General features: G+C 50.9%; 1 protein-coding gene across 1 annotated transcript; it reads right to left on the bottom strand.

The window, feature by feature from the left end:
• Positions 1-920: 920 nt before the first annotated feature.
• NOD2 (nucleotide binding oligomerization domain containing 2) lies at positions 921-26,960 on the bottom strand. The gene is made up of 12 exons (XM_060131599.1): positions 26,867-26,960; positions 25,521-25,987; positions 23,568-23,673; positions 18,392-20,207; positions 14,432-14,515; positions 14,117-14,200; positions 11,761-11,844; positions 9,768-9,851; positions 9,167-9,250; positions 7,408-7,491; positions 4,193-4,276; positions 921-2,715 (listed from the first exon to the last, which is right to left on the bottom strand). The coding sequence occupies exons 2-12, from the start codon at positions 25,977-25,979 to the stop codon at positions 2,643-2,645; spliced, it is 3,042 nt and encodes a 1,013-aa protein (XP_059987582.1). The 5' UTR covers positions 25,980-25,987; positions 26,867-26,960; the 3' UTR covers positions 921-2,642.
• Positions 26,961-27,884: the final 924 nt, after the last annotated feature.

Genomic DNA, 27,884 nt, shown 5'->3' with positions numbered 1-27,884 from the left:
AAGATCGTGCCATGCAAACAGGCTGCTCTGTCTACTCCTCTGAGAAAGCAGCACCCCCCATCTTCCTCCTGATCTTCTCTATTTGAAAGAATGGTCCAGACAGAACCTGATGCCACCAACAAAGAGAACCCACCCCTATGTTCATAGCATCATTGTTTATAATAGCCAAGACATGGAAACAACCTAAATGTCCGTCAACAGATGAGTGGATAAAGAAGATACAGTATATATATATACACACACACACACACACACACACACATACATATGCAATGGAATATTACTCAACCATGAAAAAGAATGAAATAATGCCATCTGCAGCAACATGGATGGACCTAGGGATTATCATACTAAGTGAAGAAAGATAAATACCATATGATATCAGTTATATGTGGAATCTAGAATAGGACACAAATGAACTTATCTATGAAACAGAAACAGACTCACAGGGCTTCCCTGGTGGCACAGTGGTTGAGAGTCTGCCTGCCGATGCAGGGGACGTGGGTTTGTGCCCTGGTCTGGGAGGATCCCACAAGCCGCGGAGCGGCTGGGCCCGTGAGCCATGGCCGCTGAGCCTGCGCGTCCGGAGCCTGTGCTCCGCAACGGGAGAGGCCACAACAGTGAGAGGCCCGCGTACTGCAAAAAAAAAAAAGAAAGAAAAAGGAAACAGACATAGAGACTTGTGGTTGCCAAGGGGGAGGGGTGGTGGGGCAGGGATGGAGTGGGAGGTTGGGGTGAGCAGACATAAGATCTATAGAATGGATAAGCAACAAGGTCCTACTGTACAGCACAAGGAACTATTTCAATATCCTGTGATAAACCATAATGCAAAAGAATATATACCTATATATGTAACTGAATCATTTTGCTATATAGCAGAAATTAACACAACATTGTAAATCAACCATGCATCAGTAAAATAAACTAAAACGAACAAAGAAAGAGAACCCACACACATGCTCTCCCTGGGCAAGGGCCCAGGGAGATGTCACAACATTTAACCAACCAGACACACACGAAACCATTCAAGGAAGCAGATTTCACCTTGATGAGCGGCCACGTGAGTCCTTGCTAATTAAATGCAGCTAAGAATTATTTCGCCAAGGCCCACTCAGGAGGCTGCTTGCCGAGGAGAACTGTTCTCAAATCTTCTCCTGTTAGAGACTCCCGGAGCCACTTGGAGAGAATGGAGGGAGGCCCAGGGGTCCTTCTCGCATTTCTCACATTTGCCGCAGCCTAAAGTTCATGCTGGATTAGACTTTTCTAAACCAAAGCCAAATGTGTTTTGATTGCAAGCCTATTTCTAAAACCTGCTTGTGCCTTAAGCAATCAACTATCTGGTTGAAACATCATGTTTCCCCCCTTCAAGTAGAAAATTGTGCTTTAATATTTGACGATGTTCAGGAATATTTTTAAATGTTTGGTCTCAACAAAGATAGCTTCGGTGACTCAATAGTTTTCTCCTCTGTGATTATGTGCGGCATAAAATTCATGGCCCTATTTTTTTTATCAAAACATAAACTTGGGAGAAAAAAACCAAGGGGTTTATAAATATTAACCAGTTTTTCACAGATAACAGTGTTTAAAATAATAACACTTGCACGGCACCTGACAGTTTAGAAAAGCTTCAACATGCATCATTTTGAAAAATTCAGAATAAACCTTTGCTTTATAAGGAAGGGCTTTTGATTTTGCCCCGTAAACTTTTGATCCGTAACTTTATATCCTAAAGCATTCTGGCGCATATAAAACTGAACGGTCTCTTATGAATATATTTTGGAAGTCTGCTTCCAGAGTTCAGTTCACAGGCATCAGAGTGGGGCTGCTCAAACTTCTGGCCCAGGTTAACTTTAAAAAGCTGCATTTGGATGGGGAGTGGTTTCCAAAGGTTTAACTGAAGAGTAATTGATTTCACTGGAAATAAAGGTCCAGGTGTGATACCAGCTGTAGTGTGGTCATATTTTTCTTGAAAATCTAGAATGTCTTGAGGAACACATGGCTGTCATGTGTCCCCTTTCAAAAATGTCTTAAGTACCAGAAGGAGAGCAGGGTAAGTTGAAGCCCTTCCCATCCAGGATGTGTGGGGTGTTGAGCGGAATGGGAGGGCGGGAGGAGGGCTGGGGTGTAACGGAAGGAGCAAAGATGAGAACGCCAGTATTCTGAGTCCTCAACTGCAGAGGAAGCGCCATGTACAGGGGTCCAGGATGAGTGGAGGAACCAGACATAGAGAACAACCTAATGGGTGACCATGAGTTGAAACACAGCAGAAAGTTGCTTCCTGAATACCCCTCCTCACGTGGAGCTCTCTGCACCAATAAGCACGCAGTGGCATCCGTGGCTCCACTGACCCGTGTCAGGTTGGCCCGAGACCAGCCCCATCATGTACAGGGGGGCTGCCCCTCTTCTACATCCCAGGATTGAATCTTGGGAAGAACCTGACAGGAAAAATAGGCTTTGGGAAAATCTGCTCTGCGGGGCACTGATGCGCCTTCCTCTGCCAGGACAAAGGTGACCTATTGGGCTGGCCCTGGGCAGGACCAGGTTCCATCTGAGTGGACTGCTGTCAGATGTCATTCCGTTTCTGGGATCCAAACCCACGGCCTGCTCCCAAACAAACTGAGATGAACGTTGACCTGGAGACATCAAAGCAAGAGTCTGGTGTCCCTGTGGCTGAGCTTCTCAGTTTCCTCCGGAGAGAAAGTGTTTCCTCGGAGCCTAAAGCAAAGAGAGGTTTGAATAAGACCAGGACCAGAGCAGTGTCTTCAACCGGGAAGCTGCCGCTTTATGAACTCATGCCTGGATGGCCTGGCCCTCCGGCCCAGCTGCAGCTCTCCTGGGAGAGAAGTCTATGTGGGTTTTATCTTCTGTCAGCCAGGATGGCTCATGAATCACTGTGCACGATTTAACAAGCCTTCATGGCCCTGCAGAGTCCACACTGGGCCCAGCCAGCCCTGACTCCCAAGGCTGGCCATTCTTTTTAAGGCAACAGCAGAATCTGTCAAGAATGCAATGAGCAAATCCCAATGTCCTCCCAAGCTCTGCCAATAACACCAGAACCCTTAAAATATCAACCTGATGCTAGCTTGCTCCCCCCGGACACAGAATGTGACATTTCTCAGAACTGTGCAATGGTTTAAGAAAAAAATAAAGCCCACGCTCTACCCAGGACCCGAGGACCTCACAGGCTACAAGGATTACACAATCGCACAGAAAGGAAAAATCTCTCCATCGTAGGACAGATTTTTACAAGTCTTTATTTTTAACTTCATCATTTGATAGCTACAGTTGCTACTGCCTTGATGTGCTTTTTGAGGGAGGGACAAATCTGCATATGTAAAGCAGGGTTCACGAGCTTTCAGGGATGAGGCATGTAATATACAGCAGCCGAAGGGGCCTGGCCCAAGCCAGTTGGCATGGTGGGGTTTAGGGTCAGCCTGAGCCGGTTTGCCCAGCTGAGTGGGGTCAGCCTGTCCTCTACTCTGCTTAACTACTGGCATTCTAAATGGAGTTCCAGAGTGGCCAGCTTTTTTTTGAGAAATCCCTGAAAGATAGATTTTTATAGGGAATGTCCTCATTTTAAAATATTGGTTTCTAGCCCAGTGCCTGAAACATATATAGTGTCATTCACTCATAACATGTTAAATCAAGAGAAACCTTTCTACCTATAATCTGAGTGATAAATCTGTATTTATCCAGGGGGAAAGAAGAAGGAGAAATCTTTGAAGTTGTGATGCACTGCTCTTTTCAAATACATAAAGGAACATGGCTTTTCATTACGTCTAAGACTTGGAAACACTGGCCAACAGTTCCCATCCTGTGTAACAGCCGCCCAGAACTGCAGAGGGTCTAATACAAGAGCATTGACCTGTGAAGGCAGATGGGATACCCAGGGAAGGCAAGGGCTGAGTTCTTTTCTCTGTTTCCCTCTTCAACCACACCCCAAATCCCACACGATTGCCTAGAACAGAGACATTTCTGAATAAACGCTCATGATTTAAAAATGAGAGAGTTGGTCCCAGCTTAGAAACATGATGACATCTTTCCCAGGGAACCAGACCCATCACATGCAGAATGGGACTAAATGTCAGGGTCATAAGGGATCTTAGAAATTCTCAAGTTTCTCTCTCCCTTCACCCCAATTTATAGATTGGAAAACTGAGGGAAGTTAAAGAGGCCTGCCCAGGGGCCTTACCAGACTTCCAGGATGGTGTCATTCTTTTCAAGGGCCTGCAGGAGGGCTTCTGCCCCAAGGGAGGTGATGCCGTTGTTAGACAGCCTGGAGAGGAAGATGGAGTGGTGAGCTTTCAGGATGCTGGCTTGTCTTCTTGAGCCTGTTTAATTAAAGGAGGCTTTGGGAGCCGGCCAGCCTCCTGAAGCCCACCTGCCCCCTCAGCATGTCCCTCTCCTGCCAGAGATTCCCAAAGAGCTCACCTGCAAAGGCTCAATGCCCAAAGTGAAATGCACCCCCCCTCTCCTCCATTCACCAGATGAGTATTAAGTACCTGCTCCCTTAGGAAGGAGCATGGTGGTTAAGTACGTGCATTTTAGTGCCAGACCTCCTGGGTTCAAATCCACCTTACGCTACTCCCTTTTTGATCTCAAGCAGATGAGTCCAATGTCCTCATCTGTAAAAAGGACCTAGAAGAGTACCCACCTCATGGAGTACAAGGATTAAACAAAGAATGGCATATTCTAAAGCACTGGGCACTGTACTTAACTGAGAGAAAATAATCGATGAACAGTAATATTGTCATCTAAGAGCCTTGGGGGCACAAGGACACAGACTAAAGAAAATATGAGGTTGGAAATGGGGAGGGAAGATGGCATACAGTCAGGGACAGCAGGGGGAGAGCCAAGTGGTCCCCACACTGCTCTTTTGCTCACAGCTGGCCTTCTATAATCTCCACTACCTGGCTTCCCCCTCAACAATTTCAGGAACTTCTGAGAAGCTGACCCTAAGGCAGTGCTAAAAATAACAGCAGGCAATATTTTTAGAGCTCTTACTATGTGCCACGTCATAACCTACATCACCTGGGCTCACGCTCAGAACCCTATGTGGAGGGTTCAGTTTTTACCCCATTTATACTTGAGGCAACTGAGGCACAAATCCAAGCGGGAACGGCTGGTAATGGTGGAGCTGGGGCCCAAACCCCAGCTGTCAGGCTCCAGAGCCTACAGTCTTAACCAAGGCCTGGCACAGACCACGTCTGGAAGAAGGATGTAAGCTTTGCTTTTCTTTTTTAAGATATGTGAGAAGCTTGATTTTTATGGGGAAACAGTGGAGGAGGATACAATTCAGTGGTGCTGAATTATAAGACTCTCGACAAGAGCAGCGTGGGACATCGGCGGCTCCCACTGCCTGGCATCTGTGGGGTTCGAGTGGGGTAAGTCTATGACAATGAGGGAGGACAAATGCGCCTCATCCGCACACGGTGGATAATAAACCAGGTATTGCCAAGAGCCGCCCTGCGTGCAAAGCCTGGGATCCCAGCGCAGACAGACCCAAGCTTCACCAGGGCCTCCGAGCCCGAGCTTCATCCGTGTGACGAGTGGAAGTGTTTTCCCCAAACACTTGGCAACTTCCTAGCCCCTGTGAAGCAACACAAACAAGTGTTGCCAGAGTGGATGGCGGGTTGGCAGCAAAGCAGACGTTCTCCCGGCTGCAGCTGTCTGCTGGTCTCGGAAGGTGAGTGTTTTCCCCGGGCCACGCTTGCCAGGGCAGAGGCCAGTCTCCTCTAGCAAAAAGGGCCATCTGCTGGTGCCCTGACATACCTGGGAAATGAGACCTTTGGCACCATGGCTGGTGTGACACCAGCCTCAGAGAGCACCGTTCCACAAGCCTGTGGTGACCACTGGCTGGGCCCCTGCTCATACCCGCCGTCCCTCTCCTTGTGGCGTGGGTCCCTGACCACCGAGTGCGCCTCTAGTGGTCCCCTGATCGCCTCCCCGGCAACACCACTGCTGCCCAGCCCTCCAGCTCTGGACCCGCAGGACCTCCATGAGCTGCCATCCCCTTTCACCTGCTTCCTCCACTGCCCTCAGCCTGATCCACTTTCCATCTCTCACCTGGAAGGGTGCAAGAGCCTCCTGGCTGGTCTCCCTGCTTCCATCTTACCCTCCTTCCACCTGTTCTGCACAAAGCAGTAAGCACGATCTTTGGATGATATAAATCAGATCACATGACTGCCCTCATTAAAACCCTCCGAAGCCTTCTCAAGGTCCTTAGAATAAACTCCCGAATCTTTCCCAGAGCTCTGAGGCTGCTGTGGCCAGCTCCTTCCCACTCCACCATCCACTACAGTCCAAGCTCACAGGCCCTCCTTCTGTTCTCAAAACCACCAAGCTCGTTTCTGCCACAGGGCCTTTGTACTTGCTGTTCTGCCCACCTGGATTGCACGTCCCTAAGACCTCAGCATAGCGGGAACCTTCTTGTTATTCAGGTTTCAACTCAGATGTCACCTTCTTAGAGAGGCCTTACCCAGCAGCAACTCCCCTACCCTCTCCAGTCACTCCCTGTCATCTCTCTCTGGAATTTTCTTGAGAGCACTTATTACTAACAGAAATGGTCTCATTTGTTTACTTGTTCATCATCTGTCTCTCCTGTTCAAATTTAAGAGCTATGTGAGCAGGGGCCTTTTTACCACTCTATCCTCAGTGCCTCAAACAGAGCCTGGCACGGACTGGGTGCTCCAGAAACATTTCTTGCATCAGTACATAAATGGATGAACGCACACATGAGTAAAAGCAAGCATGCCTGCCTGCATAACACACCAAGAGGAGCCACTGGGCATGACCATCAGAATTCTCCAGCCTGAGTCAGAGAGGACCCCTGGAGGGGGGGAAGGGCCCAGCCTGTAAGTCACTATAGCGGATGCTGTGGGCAACCCACCCATATTGCCTCAGCTCTCACCTCTACCTCTGAGGGCTGCTTGCCGGGAAGACCCCCATTCTCTGCCTGAGGCCTTTCTGCTGACCCCAGGAGCATGGTCAGCCATGTTCGGGGCAAGCCAGATGTGCCCGAAAACGAATATCCCCGCAAGCACACTTCAATATGTGAAGGACAGCAGCTGGTGGACAAACACCCCCGCTGCCTCGCGCCCACAGCATTGTACCCCAGAGGTCCCCAGGGATAACCGGCTTGATAACACACCTTCTTTTGGTTACTGTCCCTCCCCGGCCTCATTTCACTACCCTCTCGCCAGTGTTTGCAGGGACTACCTCCCAAGTAAACAATGTACACTGGAACCCCTGCCTGGGATTGGGGGAACGCAGAAAAAACAGCAGTTTTCTACCGGGCCACCTCCTGTGAGTTAGCCAGGTTGGGAAGCCTCCCAGATCTCTGATTCAGAAACACCCCCTCCCAGGGCCAGTCATTACTGGCCCAGCTCCTGCTTACAGGTTCCTTACTTCAGGACTTTCAAACTTGAATTTTTCTCCAGTCCTTTCGCGAGACAGCACACACCTTCATCCTGGACGTGGTTCTCCTCCAGGCTGGGAAGAACAAGGGAGAAAACCCAGTTGATATGGTAATGTTTATTATGGAAGATGACGCCAATAAAAATGAATGCATGTGCCCCCCCCCCCCAATTAAGAATATCCAACATCTGAAAACCCACATTCACCAGTAAAGTAAGAACAGGCCAAGCAGGGTATGAGGGTTCTCAATTTCTGGGACATCTCTGGGAGAGAATTTGCCCCAGGGCTCCTTCACATAAGAAGTTTCCTCATGTCCCAGTGACTCAATACCCATTTTCCCTTTCTTTCTCATTAATGGAAGGCTAACGTCATTGGGAGCAGCCATGTGCTTGGTGGAAAAACTATGTTTCCTGCTCTCCACTGCAGCCAGGGTTGGCCAAGTGACATCCACATGGTCACCAACACATAAGGAGAAACTGACAGATGGGACCTCTGGGAATGTTCTTTAAAGGGGAGAGACCCAGCCTTTCGCCCTTCCTGGATATAGAGACTGAACCTGGACTGCAGAAGGAGTGCTGTGGGTGCTGCGGCAGCCACCTTGTGACCATGAGGAAACCAACCATGAGGATGAAACCACACACTAAGGGTGTGCAGGATTAGAGAGATAGAGTCCAGACCCCTGCTGGCCTCATGTAGCTGCCATACCAGCCCTACGCTGCCTACCTCCAAACTGCGTGTACATGAAAACATCAATCCTTTACAAGTTTAAGCCACCGTAAATAAAGGTATTCCATCACTTGCAGCCTAATGCAGTCATGACCGATACACTCACAGTGAGGCACTCCTCTAACAAGAAATTCCAATCAGGGTATACTCAATGGTACACTGGCAGTGCTAGTGAGCCCTGGGCCCTGCTAGTGGGCCCTGCAAGGCCCATTGGCAATATTCATCTTGTGGCCATGCTCATAGGTTTCAGTGCCTTTATGCTTCCCAGAAAAATCAAACATTCAGCATTTTATCTCCCTGATATAATTTGGAACTGCCCAGAATATGTCAGAAGAAGGCTAGACAAGTGGCACCTAAAGGATGGAAAGCTTGGAATCAGGATAAATATGATTCATGGTTCATCTTTTAACTTCTGCCAAACTCCACTCCACCTTGCACGTGACCCTGACTTTAATATCCAGTGCCCTTAGGCACTCACATTCACCTCGAAAAGACAAAACAGCAGTCATTGGAGCAGCAGCAGCAGCGAGAGTAGTAGAAATGCTGTCACTACTACAATTTCACATTTATGGAGCTTACACACACTCCAGACACTGTACTACGCTCCTCACAAGCATTACCTCATTTAATTCTCACAAAAGTGTTTTATAGTGGAAAGCATCCATACTCTCATTTTACAGGTAAGAAATTTAAGATTCAGAGATTGTTACTTAACTTGCCTAAGATCACAGCAGGCCTTGAAGGTCAGCTGGCTGGATTCCAGAGTCTGTTCTCTTAACCATTATGCCCCAGGGAGGCAGTAAACAAACCAACAAACCAATCAATATAATTAAATGAAAAGAATTAGCACCTATATGCCAGGCTCTATAAGCTTCATGTCACCCAGGACAAAGACAAACACAATCACCCAATCATTCAGTCATCCACCTTTGTCTTACACACACAATGGCTTCCACAGATGAGGCCAGAGAATGAAGAAAGGCTGATGTCTGCCTCTCTAGAGCAATGAATCTCCTAAACTCACCAGAGTTCTTCCAGGGCCGTGTTCTTTTCCAACATCAATGCTAAGGCTTGAGCGCCCACACTGCCAATGTCGTTCCCCACCAGGCTGGATGTAATCAAGGAAAAAAATATGTCAGAGCAGGGAGGGGCCTCAGAGATAAGATAACCCATGAAGTGCAAAATGCATGGCACACATTGCCCCATGTCCTAGTCTGCTCCGTGTCAGACATCACTAATTGATTACAGTGCCAGACATCACTAATTGATTACAGTGCTCTTTTTCATTAAGCCCAGAAGTAGCTTTAGAATCCTTCCCAACATAGTGTACTGGGCAGCCCCCACTAACAGACTGGAGTTGGCCCTTGAGCTAAAGTGTATCTGATCTAGCCCAAGACCTTCAGTGTACAGATAGGGAATTAAGACCCCCGAGAGGAGAAGTGACCCAAAGTTACCCAGAAAGACTCAAGTGTCCTGATTCCAAATCTAGTGGTTTTTCTTTATCATCCAATTATCTAATACAGGGGGCTGAAAATGAAGTTCAAAGGTCTTCAGAACGGGCCCAAGCTCCTCCCTCCTCCTATTGGCTCCCCCATGACACTTTCAGGACAAACACTGAGGCATACCTGAGCCACCTCAAGCTCCGGTGATCACCCAAGGCTTCAGCCAACGCCTGGGCTCCCCTGTCGCCCACCTGGTTGCCCCAGAGCCTGAAAAGTCCAACAGAGCCAACAGACAGTGTCAGTGAGAACCCGCCATGTGTTCTAGACATGTGCCTTTCCTCTCTGTGGCCCCAATCAGAGGGGCAGGACCACCCGATCCCAGAAAGGTCTCAGGGGGACTCCTAGGTCCCAGCAAAGTGAACTTGCCTCCGTTTTTGGAGGGATGGCCAAACTTCACTCAGGTTTCTTTAGCTTCTTAAATCAGGCTTACAAAATAGTTAGAGACCCACCCAGTGTACACCCTCAGGGACGAGGAACTCATTCTCAATGCCAATTCATGGTTGTGATATTTTTTCCTGACATTAGATCAGACGTGCTTGTGCTAACTGCCACCCACGAGTCCCTAACTACCTCTGGGACCACCCAGAACAAGGCTAACTGTTCTTCCACAAGCCCTTCATTTCTTCATTTCTTCTTCATTTCTTCATTTCTTCCTCCTTCTTCACATCCCCAGGCCCTTCACGGCATCTAACTCCACCTTTTGGCTCATACACCTCAGACACACCCTAATTTGGACACACCCCTTTTCAAAGGTGAAGCCCCGGTCACACCTTGGGACCTGGCTATTTTATGTGTGGGAAGTTAGGCTGGACCTGTAGGTGCCCACGTGAGCAGAGACAGTGGCCCTGAGATGCTCACTGCACTTTCACTCATTAGGTGAATAGTTATTGAGCTCCTGCCCTGTGGCAGCTCTGCTCTGTGCTCCGGGGATGTGACACTGTAATAGCAAAAACCCTGCAAACAAGCTAAAGTGTGCATCGACATGCAACCAGCTAAACGCATCACGACATCCACCAGAATACTGAGGCAGCTGTTCTTTAAAAAATGAGATCATGTCACATGAGAAAAATGCCTACAAGAAAAACAAAATGCAAGCTACAGAACAGTTTGTATCATATGATAGTGTTTGGGATTTTAGCACAGGGCCAGGCCCAGACAGGTACCTTAATAAATAACGTGTTGAAAGATAAACATCCCCCGATGTGCAAGATGTGATCTCAAGCAGGAAGGAACTCGGTGGGGCCGTGGCCACCCTTTCCTAGACTCTGTGCTGCTACCAATGCATCCTGGAAAAGGTGCTGATGTCTCCAGCAACGCGGTCCCACTCGGGGCTCAAACCGAGCTGGAGGGCAACTTGCCTGCCTATAAAATGGGTTGGAACACCCAGCTCTAAGGTCATTCTCTCTTCCTACAGTCTTGGGTTCTAAAGCCCCCAGTTATTATCAAATGGATCCTAGTTTACACCAGAAGATAGGACAGGAGAGGGTCTGCAGGGAACTGTACAGGTACAACACTGGAGGGTATCGCTCTGCCCAACAAACAGAGGAAGCCCCACTCAGGGGCCCTGAGGTCTGCAGGACTGCCCTCCCTGCCTGCGTCTGACCCCTCTCCCCTCCCTGGCAGGCCTGATGACCCTACAGGTGGCAAGGGCTCTGCAGGACTTGGTGCAGCCCCTCCCATCCTGGGTTCAGTGTCCGAACTTCCCCACTTCCTTCTCTCTCCTTGGCTCTCACCCCAGGCCGCACATCATCTGGGGAGCTTTTTAAAATTACTGATTCCTGGACCTTGTATCTGGATATTTCATTTAATTGGTCTGGGGCAGGCAGTGGCATTCTTCAGGAGCTCCCAAGTGGTTCCAACCCATAGACAAAGGTGAGAAGCACAGCCCTAGCACCCTCGAGGACTTCCTGCCACCGCTCATGGGCTCTGCCCTCCCCCAACTCTGACATCCTGAACTTCCTGTTTATTGAGCTCGAAGCAAGGCAGAGGCAGCCTAGGGCCGCCCACGCTCTCCGTGCCTCGCCCTCCCCACTGCAGCCTGGGCAGCCTCTGGGGCCTTTTGGCTTCGTCTGCCCCTGAATCCTCACGAGCCCCGCCGCCCCAGAATCCCACCTACCCCAGGAACTGCAGGGAGGCATTGGCTCTGAGCCCCTGGGCCAGCACCTCGGCTCCCGCGGCTGTGATGTGGTTGTTCCCCAGCCTGGAAGGAAAAGACAGAGGAGGCTGAGAAAGAGAGCAGGATGGGAGGACCGTTAGTGCCCCGAGACCGGGGTCTGGTGGGGGAAGTGTGGCCTGGACAGAGAAACAGGGAAGAAAGCTTTGAGGACTTCTCTGCAGGATGCAGGAACCAGCCCTCCAGTTCCAGCTGGGCAGACGCAGTGCGTGCTGTTCACGCCGGGGGAGCTCCCTCAAGTCTCCTGCGGACTTCATTTTCCACCAGCAAAGGGAAAGGAGTGGAAGGGCCTGTTTTGCAAAGCAATGGGACAGGTTTGAGCAGGAACCACAACAGGCAGCCGCCCAGGAAGGAGGCTTCCCCCAGGGAGCAAGGGTGACTCACTGTTCCACTCGCTCCTCGCTAGACCCTGCCTCCCCCCTGCAGCCTTCCCAGATTCATTGTGGCTGCCCCGTAGCCTCCACCTGTTTGGAAAGGGCCTGGAGTGGGCCAAGGTTGCTGAAAGAAAGAAAGGGATCCTGCTAAGCCTTCGGGCAGGGGTCAAGGAGGGGGTTTCAGCAAAATCCAGACACCTCAGAGAGTTTTAGGGAGGTTCCCAGAACTCTCACCCACAGCTCGAGGCTTCCTGGAATAATAATACAGTTTCATCTTTCAAAAAACTTTCATACACTTGAAGCCACTCTGGCTGGCAACAATCCTGTAGGGCAGGTATTACTATTCCCTTCCGGAAGGGGTGTGGCAGCCTTTCAAACCTCTGAGCTTCCTGGGTAACGAAAGGCCCCAGCTGCCGTGCTGGGAAGTCCGACGTCCCCTCTGCACCAAGGCCTGTTTCCAACAGGCTGCTCCCAGCCAAGGACTGGAAGACCTGAGACTCCTCTGCTGGGCACACTGGCTGGAGGACTCCCCAACAGCCTTCTGTCCTCTCCCCGATCTGCACTGGGGTCTAAGATGCTTCCTCCCACCCCTCCTTCCTTCCCTCTCTCCCTCACTCAGGGTCAGACCTACACTGCAGTCGGCCAACTCTCCCAGCCTCCCCCAGCTTTCTTCCCCAATTTTCCCTTATAGGCGTTTTCCCCAATAAATGTGTTGCACATCTAATCCCTCCTGGGAGCACTGGATGAACAGGATAAACGTGCTGAGAACTTACGTGATGTACCCACCATCTTTCAGGCACTAAGCTCCCTGTAGAAAGCACTCACTATATTTTGCCAGCCTTTGATGTATGTTAACTCGCTTAATCATCACAACAACCTATGAGGTAGCTATAACCTTTATCTCCATTTTATAGAAGGGAAAACAGAGACACAGCGATAGTGGGCTGACCCAAGGTCACACAGCTAATGAGAATTCAAATCTCAGGGATGCTGGACCCAAACCTTGGTTGGTCTGGCTCCAGAGCCCTGTGCTCTCAACTAGAATGCTATATTGACCAAAAACACAGGTCTCAAGTTCTGGGTGCACCACCTTTCTGCTACCCTACAGCCCTCCCTGGAGGTTGGGCCAGCCCAGCTCTGGCCACAGCTGCTCGCGGGTTCCAGAGTTGGGAGGAGCAGGTGGTAGCAGCAAAAGAGAGTCCTTGGTACAGAATTGACACCTCCGGTGTTGGCCTCAGCAGCCCTGCCTGAGACGGAGTCAACAATTTCAAAATGGCAGCTCCTATCCCTAAACCCAGCTCAGCAGGTAGAAAGAAAGGATGGAGGCAACTCCTCACTTTGTCTTCTTTTACTGCCTCATAAATCCAGGAGGCAAGAATATCCCAGAGAGAAAGAGAAGCCAGGCCAACCCAGGGACTAGCTGGAGGGGCGACACAACAGTGTCAGATGGGAGAGAGACTCCAGTTGAGGCCGAGAGGGCTGGGAGCAGCAGAAACGCAGACTTCCCAGACTGGACCCCCCCAAGCAGTAAAAGGACCTTCTGAGAACTTTTTGGCAACTGGCTGCCTCGCTGTGGTGACAAGTGACGGCTGCATTCCGCCCCCTGCCAAGCACGTGCTCAATGTACATCAGGGAACTCGGGCACCCCAGAGAGCTGGTGACACTCTTAGACACAGGGAAGAAAAAGGTCCTGGAAACCCTCTTCAGTCCTGGGAGATAAAGGTCAAAGGGCAGGAAGCCTCAGCGGACTGGTCCAGAGTTTGCTGGGGCGGTCACAGCACTAGTGAAACCCTGCTCACAACGAGACACTGCCCCTGTATTCAGCGAGGAGATCACACGCCCCATTATGAGCCGAGACCAGACCAAACTGATTCAGTTGTGGGGATGAGAAACAGTCTCCAGGGGTAGGGAAGCCCCAGGCTCACCTCAAAGCCAAGAAATTCTGCTTGCATGCGAGGAGCTTGGCCATGGAGTGTGCACAGCCGTCGGTCAATTTGTTGTTGAAAAGACTGGAAAGTTCCGAGAGAGAAGAGACATGGAGATGAGATGAGGCACAGTGGACAGCGGCCACCCAAAGCCCGGGTAGCCGGGTCCCTCAAGACAGGAGTCCCCTGTGCCCTCCGGCCACGCAAACGTCCCTGTCCCAGCCTGTCCCTTGCTCACAGCTGTTGCCCAGGCGGCATGGCCTGGAGTGAGGCTGGGGACACGGGGCCGAACGTCCACGGCCCAGCCTGACTTACGCTAACTTCTGCAGCTGCTCACAGCGAAGAGCATGTTCAGTGAGCTTGCAGATGCCTCGGTCTGAGATGTTGTTATCTCGCAAGCTGAAAAAAGACAAAATAAATAAATTTGAAAACAGAGCCGACGAGAGAGGGGAAAAAACGAACAAAACCCCAAAAGAGACCTTTGCTCAAGCCAGAAGTACCAGCACCTGTGCTTCTGGGAAACGCCGCAAGGAACGAGCACCCCGGAAAAGTGGAGACTCCCCCACGTCTGGCCAGGGTGCTGATGTCACTCACTCTGTAGGGTGGGGGGCTTCGGAAGTGGGGACCCAGAGCCCACGCAAATAGATAAATAGACAAATAAATAAAACAGACTCTCGGGCCCCTCCCCTGGAGCTGGTGAGTCTGCAAGTGTGGGGAGGGGCTCAGGGACCTGTGTATTTTAATAACCGTGCCCATGATTCTGCATCTTCAGGCCGACTTGGGAGGCCCTGACTTAAAGGTTAACACCTCAAGCTCTCTGGAGTCCCTCAAAGGAAGTTCTAATCCTGGCAGCCACTTACTAGCTATTTGCTGGTCCCTTTATCTGTAGAAAAGGAAGGATGGTAATGCCGGCCTCACTGGGCTCTTGGTGAGGATTTAAAGAGATAGCGCACACGAAGCCCTGTGCGCACCTGGCACATAGTAAAAGCTACCTGTAACATGATCACTGGCACGTGTGGAGCCCTTCCCAATAGTAACAATATTTAATCTTCCTTAACCTTTTTTTTTTTGTTTTTGTTCATTTTTTTTTCTTCTTTAATCTTTAATGAAGTAGGTACTATTCTGTCCACCAGGGAGAAGGAAACTGAGGCCCAGCAAGTGAAGCGCCTTCACTAAGGTTGCACAGCACCTAAAGGATTGCTGCCTAGGTTTTCTGGCTCCAAAGGCCACTCTAAACGATGCCGTTGTACAGCCTCTCCCTTCCGGCCTGCTCTGGGCTCTTAACGTCAGATTCATGCATTGGTGGATCACAAAATCAACCCGGAAGGTTTCGAGCAGCATTTTTACATTGGAAAAAGAAGAGAAAGGAAAAAGAAAGCAGAGTGTATCACGGTTAATAAGTCATTTTGTGAAATTTCAACCTGACGTGCCCGTGTGCTTCCTCACACCCTCTCTCACTGTGGGTCACAGTCAAAAAACTTCGAAAGCCATCGCCCTAGAGTCAGAATCGGGGTCTAAGGAAACCTACACGCATTGGGGCACTTTGTGTATGGGGCTTCTTGAAGCCTGAGGGTTTCGGTTGGCATGGAAACAGCTTCAAGTGGGAGAGATGCAGCTTGGCACTGTGGGAGAGAAACCTCTCTCTCTCTTTCCCTTTCTCTCTCTTCCCCCCTTCCCGCCTGCCCTCCCTGTCTCTGACTCTTTCCCTCTGTCCCTCTGCCCCGCTCCCTCATTCACTATCTGTCTCTGTCTCTTTCTCTGTCACACACAGGAAATGCCCACGCAGCCACCTCATGGTTTCTGCCCCTCCCCGGTAGCAATGGCGGTTTCAATACCAAGTGTGTGGGGGGTAAATCTCGGTGGAACTTGGTCAGGGACTTTCACTGTCAATGGAAAATCAGGCTGGTTCCCACAGAGCAGCAGTCTTCACAGTGTGGCCTCTGAACCGCTTGTAGCAGAATCACTGAGTTAAAAACCTAGATTCCAGGGCCCTCACCTCAGACCTACAGAATGGAAATCACTGGGAACAGGCCCAAGCATCTGCATTTCCACAAGTCCCTCTGCACACTCCGGTCTGAGCGTTAGAACCAGACCATCCTGGTCTCTCTCTGAAAATCGAGGCAGGGCCCCAGCCTCCACCCAGCCCTTCCACACACCGTGGCAGTCACGTGGGCCTTCCCAGCCCAGGAGAAGGGGAGCCACCCATTCTAGGGATCCATCTATGAGGATTATCCAGACCAGAGGTTCTTGACCCCCTGGGGTTCAAGGACCCTTGGGAGAACTACTTTGGAGGTCCATTATCCAGAAAAACACACATTCATATTTCTATCAGAACAGCTCCCACAGACAGGTCTCGAAATTCCTGAGTGAATATATCATGATTCCTACTTCCTGGGGAACGAGGGTATTGTGCTGCCATCTTCTGTCTACCCGGCCAGATCCGCTCTCCCCCTTCTCTGCCTGGCTCTCGGTGGGGAGCTGATTCCAGTGGACTACATCGCGGATACCCTGCTCCAGCTCCCTGTGGGTTAAGGCGACAGTGGGGAGGACAGGAAGGCCAGGGTTTACCCCCAGCTCTCGCCCTTCCAGGCTGCTACAGCCTCGGTCCTGCCAGACAGACCTCTGGGCTTGCTCCTCGCAGCCAAGAGCCACTCCTCCCATCCCCCACCCCTTCAGGTCTAAGAAGGCCAACAGCCCTGTCCCTACCCCATCCCCACTGTCAGCGGCCCCAGGACCCTGCACCATCTCTACCTGCTCTTCCTAACTCCTGCCCAAGCTTTTGTAAGCTGTCCCTTTATTAGACTCTCCTCAAATCATCCAAATCAGCTTCCTCCCTATATACACATGTTTATCACATACATTAACTATGTACCATATACATATTAACTCTCTATGATATGTTATATATTACATTATTATTGCATTGTATTTATAAATCTATGACCACGGTCCTGATAACAAAGGCCACCACACAGTTTCTAGTAGAGATCCATGTGTTTGGCTCCGTGCAGAAAAAAAAATCTCGCTGCTTTGGCCCAGAGAAGGTAGGTCACCCTGATAAAGTCAAGGAGAGGTTTTTTCTTTGCTCAGGGTCAATCTAAGGTCACCTGGGGTAGACCAAAAGCCCTGGAGAGGCTGTGAGTCAATTTCAAGTTAAAGCTATAACTTTTGCATTCTCAGAGGTTTCAAGCAGGGAGCAGGAAGGCTGGAAGGGAAGCTGGGGAGCCTGCAGCATGCTGGCCACCTGACCTGGGCACACCCTCTGCCCTCATCCGGCCCAAGATGTGAAGAGAGGCCCACGGGGGCTGGGGCAGAAACATGGGAAAGCTCACACCTTCAGACAGGGGCTGAGAGCGGTAAGGGCCAGGCCCAAATCTCTGCACTACATAAGGAATAAAAAAGCAGGTGAAACCCTGTGGCCACGTTCTATCTCTTGGGTCTCGAAATTTCCATCTCATTGGGATTTTAAAGACTCTCATGGGACTATGGGATTAACAGATGTACCCTACCATATATAAAATAGATAAACGACAAGGATTTACTGTATGCCACAGGGAACTATATTCAATATCCTGTAACAATCTATAATGGAAGAGAATAGAAAAAATATATAGACATAGACATATATATGTATAACTGAATCACTTTGCTGTACACCTGAAACTGATACACTATTGTAAATCAATTATGTCAATTAAAAATAAATAAATAAATACATTTTAAAGGATAAAATAAAATCTCTCATGGGGTGCAAGTCACCTTTGATTTGGAGGTGGTTCCTACACATATTACACCCAACTTTGCCTGTGACTTAAAGGTTGCCCTGGTGCCTCTGAGGCCCGTCCACACACAGGTTGCTTGTGGAGAGCAGAGACTGGTAACCAGAAAGATGTGATTTGTGAATCCTAGCTCTGCCATCTCCTATGTGACCCTGGACAAGTTACCTCATTTCTCAGAGCCTCTAATTGAGGATAATGGGGAAAATAATGTCCCTGCCTATAGCCCAGGGTGGTCATGGGGATTAAAGGAGGTATTTCTGGGAAGAGCGTAACACAGTGCCTGGCACGTGGACCATTTCATGAATTATGACTATCACTATCATAAGTCGAAACTAAGGCCCAGACTGGGGAGGGGACTCGGCTGGGGTTGCACCAAAGGGGTGGCAGGGCCTGGGGCTGGGTCTGGATTCCTGGCTCCCAGCACGGGGCTCCCCTACCTGCACCCCGATGGTGGCATTCCCCCTGTGCCCAGCCAGCATCGCCCAGCAACACTCACTAAAGAGCCTTGCAGACGCCGAGGCAAGGCAGCAGCTGCTCCACGCCCATGTCGCCCACAGAGTTGTGGTCCAGCTGCAGGGCCACAGGCTGCCGGAGGTGCCGCAGCACAAAGGCCAGGGCAGCACACTCGGCCGGGCCCACGCTGCAGAACGTCAGCTTGAGATGCCCGACGTCCAGCCTACGCACAGCCTCCCGCGCCAGCCGCTCCTCCTGCATCTCATACAGGCTCCGGATGAGCCAGATGAAGCTGGGCATGGCATGCACGCTCTTGGCCTCGCCCGGCACGGCTGGTGGGATGGAGCGAAAGTGCTTGCGGAGGCTGCGGGCCAGACACCGCCGGGTGCAGGCCTGGCGCCAGAGCAGGGCCTTCTCAGACACCTGGCACTCGGCCAGCAGGCCCCGGTGCTCCTGGGACAACAGCCCCGCCAGGAAGGCCGCTGTGATCTGGAGGTTGTGCGGCTCGGCCCCCTGCAGCAAAGCGGCCACGCTGCCTTCTTTGCACCCGGAATCCCGCATGCGCAGTTTGGACAGCACCCCGGCCAGCGGCGAGCAGCCAGGCCCGTGACAGTTGAAGAGGTGTCTGAGCGAGGATGGCGGCGTGTCGGCACTGAGAGCGAGGTAGAACGCAGCAAAGAAGCACTGGAAAGTGATGTGCAGGAATTCCAGGGGGGCTGTACTCCCAGGCACGACCGTCTTGGCACGCACCAGGAAGCCAAGAGAAACCTCCTCACTGTCGACGCGTGCTGCCTGCAGCTGCCTGGGGGAAAACACGTAGCAGCACGTGCCCAAGCCCCACAGAGCCAGGCGGCCGAGGTGCAGGAGGGCCAGGAGACTGCCCCGAAGCAGGCCAGCTCCCAGCCCATGGGCAGCTGAGTCTGGCGGGGAGGCATGCAGCAGGAAGTGCTGCAGGATGAGCAGGTACATATCTGTGGTGGTCTTCGGGGACACCCCGCCCTGCAGCAACAGTTCCCGGTGGCATTTCGACACCATCCAGGAGAAGACGGGCAGGTGGCACAGACTGTGCAGGGCCAAGGTGGCTCTGAGGCAGCAGATGAGGCGCTCGGCCACCCCAGGCTCGCGATGGCGCTTCCTCAGGTACAGTTCGATGCCCTCTTCCGAGAAGCCCTTGAGGTTGAGCTCCGTGCGCACGTGCTTCCTGAGGCTCGCCGACACCGCATCCGGACGGCTGGTCAACACCTTGCGGGCATTCTTTAGCAGGTTGCCCTGCAGAAGGTTGAAGAGCAGACTCTGGACAGACGTGGGGGCGGTCGGACAGCAGTGACGGTCTCGATCCGTGAATCTGAACCTGAACTCGTCAAAGCCATCGAAGGTTAAGAGGATGCGCTCGGGGTGGTCGAGGAGGACCTGGAAGACGTCCTGCTGGCCAAGGTCGGGCCAACAGCAGTGTTCAAAGAGCAGTGTCCACACTGACAGCGGTTTCGCCAGGCACTGCAGCTGCCGGCAGCTGAATGGGAAGACGAAGATAAATTCCTGGAAGGCCCTCCCTGAAGCCCAGAGCAGGTGCAGCTGCTGCAGAAGCGTGCTCTTGCCGCTGCCCGCCTCACCCACCACCAGCACAGTGTCCGCGTCTTCGTTGAGGTGGCCGCGGGTGCTGAAAAGCTCCTCCAGGCCCAGGGTGGCGGGGCTCTGCTGCAGAGGCCCTGCCATGCCCGCCTCTGTCCGGATCTCTAGAACATTCTCTGTATATATTTCCTCCAGGCAAAGGCTCTCTGTCCCATCGTAGGTGCTCAGGAAGCGAGACTGAGCCAATACCATGGTCCTCAGCTTGGACAGGTACCTCTTACAGGCGGCATCTGGAAGACAGAAGAAACAAATGAGGTGGCACCATGATGAAGATGGGACCTGACCAGAGGGTGGACTGCCTGGGGGAATGGGATGTGGCACACGGGCGGTGCTCATCCTGGCTCTCCACTCACAAGCTAGGGACTTTGAGGTTGGTCACGTAACCTTCCCAAGACTCAGTTTTCTCCCCTGTGAAATGGGAGAAGCAGTGGTTCCTACCTTACAGGGATAGGGACCCACGTAAGAAACCATGGCCCAGTGACGATCATGCATGGCGGTTCTTTGTTCAGTGTCCCACACAAAGTGGTCAAAAGACATTGCCTAGCACCATTATTATTACTGACATTGGAAAGAGCTGCAGAAGGTTAGAAGGAGCACCAGGTTGGGGTCAGAAGACCCACATTCTGATGCCTGTCCCACCATATTGGTTCAGGAGCTTTAGACAAGTCCCCTCACCACTCAGCCTCAGTTGTTCTTTCTAAAGGCAAACAAACCGGGCTTAGGAGCCCGGTTTCTGAAGTCAGATACACCTAAGTTTGAAATCCGGGGCCAGGGACTTCCCTGGTGGTCCAGTGGTAAAGAATCCGCCTTCCAATGCAGGGAACGCGGGTTCGATCCCTAGTCAGGGAACTAAGATTGCACATGCAGCGGGGCAACTAAGCCCGCGCCACAACTACTGAGCTCGCACACCTCAACCAGAGAGCCGGGGTGCGGCAAACTACAGAGCCCACGCACTCTGGAGCCTGCGCGGCACAACTAGAGAGAGAAAGCCCGCACGCCACAACTAGAGAGAAGGCCACGCGCCACAACGAAAGATCCCACATGCCGCAACTAAGACCCGATGCAGCCAAAAATAAATAAATAAATCTAAAAAAAAAAAAAGAAAGAAAGAAATCTGGGTCCACCATCAGCTTGGGCAAGCCTCTCATCCTTTCTGGCTTCAGTATTCTTATCTCTAAAATTGGAGACAATTCACACCTTGAAGGATTGTTTTAGAAAGAAATGAGATAAAATAGAGTTTAGAAGAATGTTGACATATGGTTAACTCTCACAAAATGGTGTTGATTATCATTATTATTATTGGGTATGATAGGCACAACAGTGGCCCACATCTTAATTCTCAGGATCTGTGAATGTTAAATTACTTGCAAAAGGGACTAGACAGATGTGATTAAACTAAAGATCTTGAGATGGGAAGAGTATCCTGGATTACGTGGGTGGAGCTAGCACTGGATTGTGTCAGGGTCGCTGGGATGCTCCAGGCAAGGACTTAGACAAGATTCCCTGATAAATATACACGTCCCCATCCTCCTCATACAACCCTCTGCAATAAAAATTCTCATGTCTAGGATGTGTCCACAGAGCTGCTGTTTTTCCTTTATCATCCTAATACCAGCATGAGCAAAACACTCCCTGTGTCAGGGGTTAGTTCTTTTTATAGGAAATGGGGAAATTATGGTCCAGAATCCCAGGGCGGTGGGACCTCAGAGCATCACAGCCTCACTGCCCCCAACCAGGTACTGACCCATTTGTTCTCAGCTCAAAGACTAACAGGTAATTCTCACAGAGCGCTCTGAGCACACTGAAGCTGTACTTATGGTCGTCCAAGGGACACACCTTGTGATTGTGCTTCCTGTTCTGTTCCCAAAGCTGATGATCGTCATTGTTTTTTTTTTTTTTAATATTTATTTATTTATTTACTTACTTACTTACTTGTTTGTTTGGCTGTGCCAGGTCTTAGCTGTGGCAAGCGGGATCTTCATTGCCACATGCGGGATCTTTAGTTGCAGCATGTGGGATCTTTTAGTTGCAGCATGCAGGCTCTTAGTTGCGGCACGTGACATCTAGTTCCCTGACCAGGGATCAAACCCAGGTCCCCTGCATTGGGAGTGTGGAGTCTTAACCACTGGACCACCAGGGAAGTCCCTGTCATTGCTCTTAATGCCATCTGGATAAACTAGGAGCACTGAACGGAGACCGAAATATACATATTTTCTCAATACTCTGATTTCCCATGCAGGTTTTCCAGCTGCTATCAAAATTCTCCAGGAGAAAAAATGTATCTCTCTTTTTTTTTTTTTGCAGTACGCGGGCCTCTCACTGCTGTGGCCTCTCCCGTTGCGGAGCGCAGGCTCCAGACGCGCAGGCTCAGCGGTCATGGCTCACGGGCCCAGCCGCTCCGCGGCACGTGGGATCCTCCCGGACCGGGGCACGAACCCGTGTCCCCCGCATCGGCAGGTGGACTCTCAACCACTGCGCCACCAGGGAAGCCCCTATATCTCTCATTTTAAAAACAAACACATGTCGGTCATCACTTTTGGAATCGTCACCCTGGGGAATCTGGCACCATGGCACGGTGTTACAATGCGTGAAGAGCCAGCTGTGCTTGATGATATCAACATTAAACATTAACCAAGGGTCAAGCCAGGTACCACGCTCTGGGCAGCATCCCCTGTCACAGACCGACGTCTGTGATCTGTTCTCAGGTGAGAGGGCGCACACCCAGGTGCCAAGCACAGGCTTCCGACATCCTTCCCACAAGCATGCTCACTGCCCAGGGGGCAGGGCCCAGGGTGATAAATCCATCTGTCAGCTCCAGGTGCAGTTCAGGGACCCTGGGTGCTGATGAGGTTTCCTGACGGCAATGTGGGAATAAGACACACCAGGCTTGCATCCTCTCTTTACAACCGACAAGCTCTTCTCCCAGGAAAAGAGGAAGTGTAGGTGCAGACGGCCTAAAACCAGATCCATCCTCCCCTACCTTGTCACTCAATCTCCCTGTCCCCGTTTCCACATCTGTAAAGTGGAACAAACAACACCTACTTCTCAAGTTTGTTGCCAAGGACAGACATCGTAAATTAAGCACCTGGCAGGATGCCTAGGATGTTCAAGCTGGGCCGTCCAAGCCTCTCCCATTCCTGAACTGGGTCGGTGACCATGTGAAATGAGAGCTATCACATTATCTAAATCCATCTGGCTCCTGAGTTTCTGTTGATGAGTAGCTAAACTGCAGAGATCAAGAGATACCAGCCATTAAAAAGTGTACCCACATCTTTCCAATACAAGAGCATGGCTAGTAAGGAACAGCTATATTAGCTCTCAGGACAAGCTACCTCCAGTGATCACTCCGCAGTGCAGGAAGAAATAAAAGCAAGCCCTAATACTACACACATTAATCCAGTTAATCCTCCCAATAGCCCAGTGAGGCAGTGGTGATGCTGCCCTTAAAATGAGGAAACTGAGTCTTAGGGGGGTTTGCACAGCCAGTAAGTGGGATTCTGACAAGTCTCATGCTGGAGTTTTTGCTCTTAAGCACGAATCTGAAAGTCTTTCTTTCCCTTTCTGATGAACTGAGAAGAACACATATATACCTTCAAAAGGCAGGGCCAACGGGACAGGTAATTCCTGAACACATTGTAGAAGGAAGGCAGCCAACCCATTCGCCTTCACTGTGGCAAGATCAAGGAGCCTTCTTGCCTGTGGGGAAAGCAAAAGTCATTATTTCTCCAGAAAGGCGGATGGAGAAGTGTGGGAAGGTTTCTACTGATTACGACAATACCATGGGCATCTCTCTCCCACCACAATAAAAGGCCAGAAAGACATCCCTAAACAAGATGCATTTAAAGAAGTCAATACAGTATCGGGTAGTGAAATGAACAGTTGAATATACACATCCAATCTGGTTCCCGCTCAGGACCCACTGAAAGAGTGAATAGCCGAAAATAGGGGGAGAAAAAGAGCCCTAACCCTATAAAGGGTAGGAAAAACAATTCTGGAAGATGTAAATCACTTGGTTGAGAGGTGATTTCATTGAGTCTCTATAATCCCTCCAGGGCCAGCCTCAAGGAGCTAGTGCTCAGGGTACAACTGTAGGTTTCAGGTGCACTAGTGAGACAGAACCAGAACATGTCTGCTCTATAAACACTTGAACATAAATACTACAAATACTTTAAACCAGCCTTGAACAGACTTATTCCATCAGTCTCAACCAGGCTTACCTAAACTCACGTGGACACCAAATACATATTTTAAAAAATAGACAAAAACGGTAACTAGAAAGTTCCCCAACCCAGCCCCTCCTAACACTGCAATGTAATTCCAGTTCATTCATTCAATAATTCATTATTTCTTCAACAAGTATTTCTTGAGTGCCTACCACGTACAAGGCTCTCAACACAATACGCTTTAAGACAGAGCCTGGCACGTAGTAGGCATCAACATAGATTCTGGATGAATAAATTAATGGTGAATGAATTAGTCAAAGCACTGTGTCCAGCACTGGCCCTCTCATGAACTACTGTGAGCTTTTTTTTTTTTTTTTTTTAGCGGTACGCGGGTCTCTCACCGCTGTGGCTCCTCCCCTTGCGGAGCACAGGCTCCAGATGCACAGGCTCAGCGGCCATGGCTCACGGGCCCAGCCGCTCCGCGGCATGTGGGATCTTCCCGGACCGGGGCACGAACCCGCATCCCCTACATTGGCAGGCGGGCTCTCAACCACTGTGCCACCAGGGAAGCCCCTACTGTGGGCTTTTTCAAACCACTTTTCTGGGACTCAAATTTCCCAATCCATAAAGTGAGGTGTTAATGACTGTTCCATCTGCATCATGGGAGGCCTGAGGTTCACTATTTGGGGGAAAATAAAACAAAGAGTTTCAAAAATACCCAAAAGACACTCTTCTGTTCTTGTGGAATGTCACATTCAGAGGCAGTTATCCCAACTCCAAACGTCTATGATCTAATGCAATTTCCTATTAGAAATCCTATGTGGGCATTTAAACTATATTAGTACATAGTATGCTATATTCATTATTAAACACAGGTTTAATTTAATGAATTTTTATCATCTGTTGAGCTATTCATTTAAAGCAGACAGCATTAAAAGTGTACAAGTACAGAATATCACTGATAACATAATTGATAGTAGCCAACGGTAATGTTAAGGAGCGCTTACTCCGTGCTAGACACCGTGCTAAGAGTCACGTAGCTCACCTCATTGAATGCTCCCATCTGTGTTTCACAGATGAGGAATCCAAGACAGGAGAGATGAAGGATGGTGAGTTTCCATAGAGAAGCCTAAAGTCACAGGCTTTGAGCCTGCGTCGTCCTGACTCCAGAATCCAAGATGCTCGCCACCTTATAGCGCTGCCTCTCGTCAGAAGTGGCATGATACCAAAAATCCAGAGCAACTTTTTCCTGCTTGGCTCCCCTTAAAGGGGAAGCGCCACGACCCAGGTCTCCCCGCAGGGCCGACTTCACAAACCAGTCTTGGTAACTAAGCACGCTTTTCCTTTGAATTCTGATGAGCAGAGAGGGGAGAGCCTTACCCGCTGGGATGACGTGAAGATGGGCCGCCTGATTTCATCACATTCGTACCGGCTGATGAAACCCCGCGCCTGTGTCAGGTCCAGCACGCCCTCCACGTGGCCGTGGAGTCTCCTGACGATGGCTGGCCGGTGACTCTGCAGGTCACGGGCTGGGTGGGGTGAGTGGGGCTCCCAGCAGCCGGGAAGCTCGGGGGGCTGTCTGTCAGCCTGGGTCTCCCGCACAGCCGCAGTGAGTAGTTCACAGCCCCAAGCACCCTTATTCCAGACAGTGTCCAGGAGGCGCCTGGCCAAGTGGGAGACAGGCTGGCCCAAGAGGCTGAGTCCCTCGTAGTCCTCCCAGGAGAGGACTTCCCAGGAAAGCAGCCAGTCCAGAACACTCTCAAAGCCCTCCAGGGACCCCGAGACCAGCAGCTCCACCAGCTGGCTCCTCTGTGCCTGGAAAGCGTCCTGTGCGTACATTTCACAATCTGTGGAGGAGAAGGAGGTCCAGTGCAGGACTTCTCAGGAAGCAGGCAGGCGGCAGTGGAGAGGGCAAGTCAGCCCCACCCTGAGACCAAGACGGCCACAGTTCTACCCTCAGACATTACCAATGCAAGCTCCCCACTGTATGGATGTACAAACTGAGGCCCAGAGAAGGCAAGAAACTGGCTTGAGTTCCCACAGAGGGTTTGAAGCTGCCAGGAGTTAAATCAAGGCCCCTGGCTCCCACATCCATGCTTCATCCCTGCTTTACGAAGTTTTAAAAGGCTTGAGTTAATACTAGGAGCAATGTCTCCCAAGGGATCAGGGAATCAATTCTCTTTGAGGCCATATGAGAGGGCCCTTACATGCTGGTTGGATTCAGGCTACCGCAGCTCTCTTTTCAACAATGGCTAACATTTATTAACCACATACAATGTGCCAAGCACTATTCTAAGTGCTTTCATTAACCCTCCCAACCACTGAAGTGGGTACTAGGATCAGCCCCATTATACAGGTGAAGAAACTGAGGCACAGAGAGGACTGAGTACAACTGAGGCTTGTACAAGGGTACAAGGTAGACGAGGTAGAGCTAGGATTTGAACCCAAGCAGTGCAACTCCCGAAGACGTGTCTTTAATTCCCTTATATTTGGGTTCCCCACAGGGACCCAAGCCCAGGCCTGTGTAGGTAACCCACTGCTACCGCCAGGGACAGACCCAGAACATGGCTATAAAGATGCCAACCCAGGTGAAGCGAAACTCATGGTACAAACTAAGACGTTTCAAAGCTTATGGGTGTACTGACCCCAGTCCACTGCCCCCTCCCCAAATGCCCAGGCCCTTGCCACCTCCCCACTGCCTTCCACCACACACTACGTGCCGTCACCTCTGTCGATGGCTTGCTCTGGGCTCAGCCTTCAGACTCTGGGTCCTGGGAATCTGTGGGGAAGCGATCTCACGGAGCTTCAGGCCCTGGGAGTGTCCCCACGCGGCAGAGAAAATCTCTCAGCAGGGCCCCTTCTGCGACAGTCACAGAATCTAGGGCTGTGAGCTGGGGCAGTGCCCGCAGAAAATGAAAGTGAAAGGAGGTAGGCATGGAAAAAGAAGAGGAACGCCAGCTTCTTTCTACAAAAACGGGACATTCCCGGATACTCAAAGGAGCAGACGCCAAGGGGCTTGGAAAGTCTGTGTATTTCCTATTGGTTGTTTATGCGTCTAACTCCCATCTTGGCCCAAGCGGAAGCCTGGGTTTTACTCATCCTGGCATCACTAAGCTTGGCATGGGGCTGGGCCAAGGGGAAGTACAGTGGGAATGTCCATGAATCAAAAACCCACTGAGGGAAGGGGTGGGGCTGGGACTTCCTGCGCCTGTCCTCAAATGCCATCCAAAGCAAGCGAAAGGAGAAATCACCAGCTCGGAATGCTGCCAACACTTCGGCTGGAAGCCTTGCGCTGGCCAAATGAGGAAACTGAGGCAGCGAGCTTACCCATGTGTCTGGCAGCTTGGGAGGGAGGGCATCCTCAGTGCAGAGGCCACCGTAAACCAGAAAGGAAAATAGTTCTCTCTGGCCAAGCAGGCCTCCTTCTTGAGCCCACTGCCAAGCAGAGGAGTCAAGAGGGGAGAGGTGGGGAGAGGGGAGAGGAGAGAACAGGACGGGGTAGGAAGAGCTCTGGGCTTGACCCTGGAGTGGTTCTCAGCCCCATCACCACCCCTGCCCAGGTCCTGGGGAAAAGAACTACCCACCCACCCCTCCGGAAACAGCCCAGAAATGGGGTCAGCACTCTCTTTCCAGCCCAATGCCTGGAGGGCATGTGTGCAGCCAGAAATTAAAGAAGTTGAAGAGTTAAGATGAGATAGGACATTCCCTGCCCCTTTTACTCAGAGGATGCCTAAGGACGGACAG

This window comes from Lagenorhynchus albirostris, chromosome 19 (genome assembly GCF_949774975.1).
Source record: "Lagenorhynchus albirostris chromosome 19, mLagAlb1.1, whole genome shotgun sequence".
NCBI classification, from domain to species: Eukaryota; Metazoa; Chordata; class Mammalia; order Artiodactyla; family Delphinidae; genus Lagenorhynchus; species Lagenorhynchus albirostris.
This window is presented reverse-complemented; position numbering and strand designations above follow the sequence as displayed.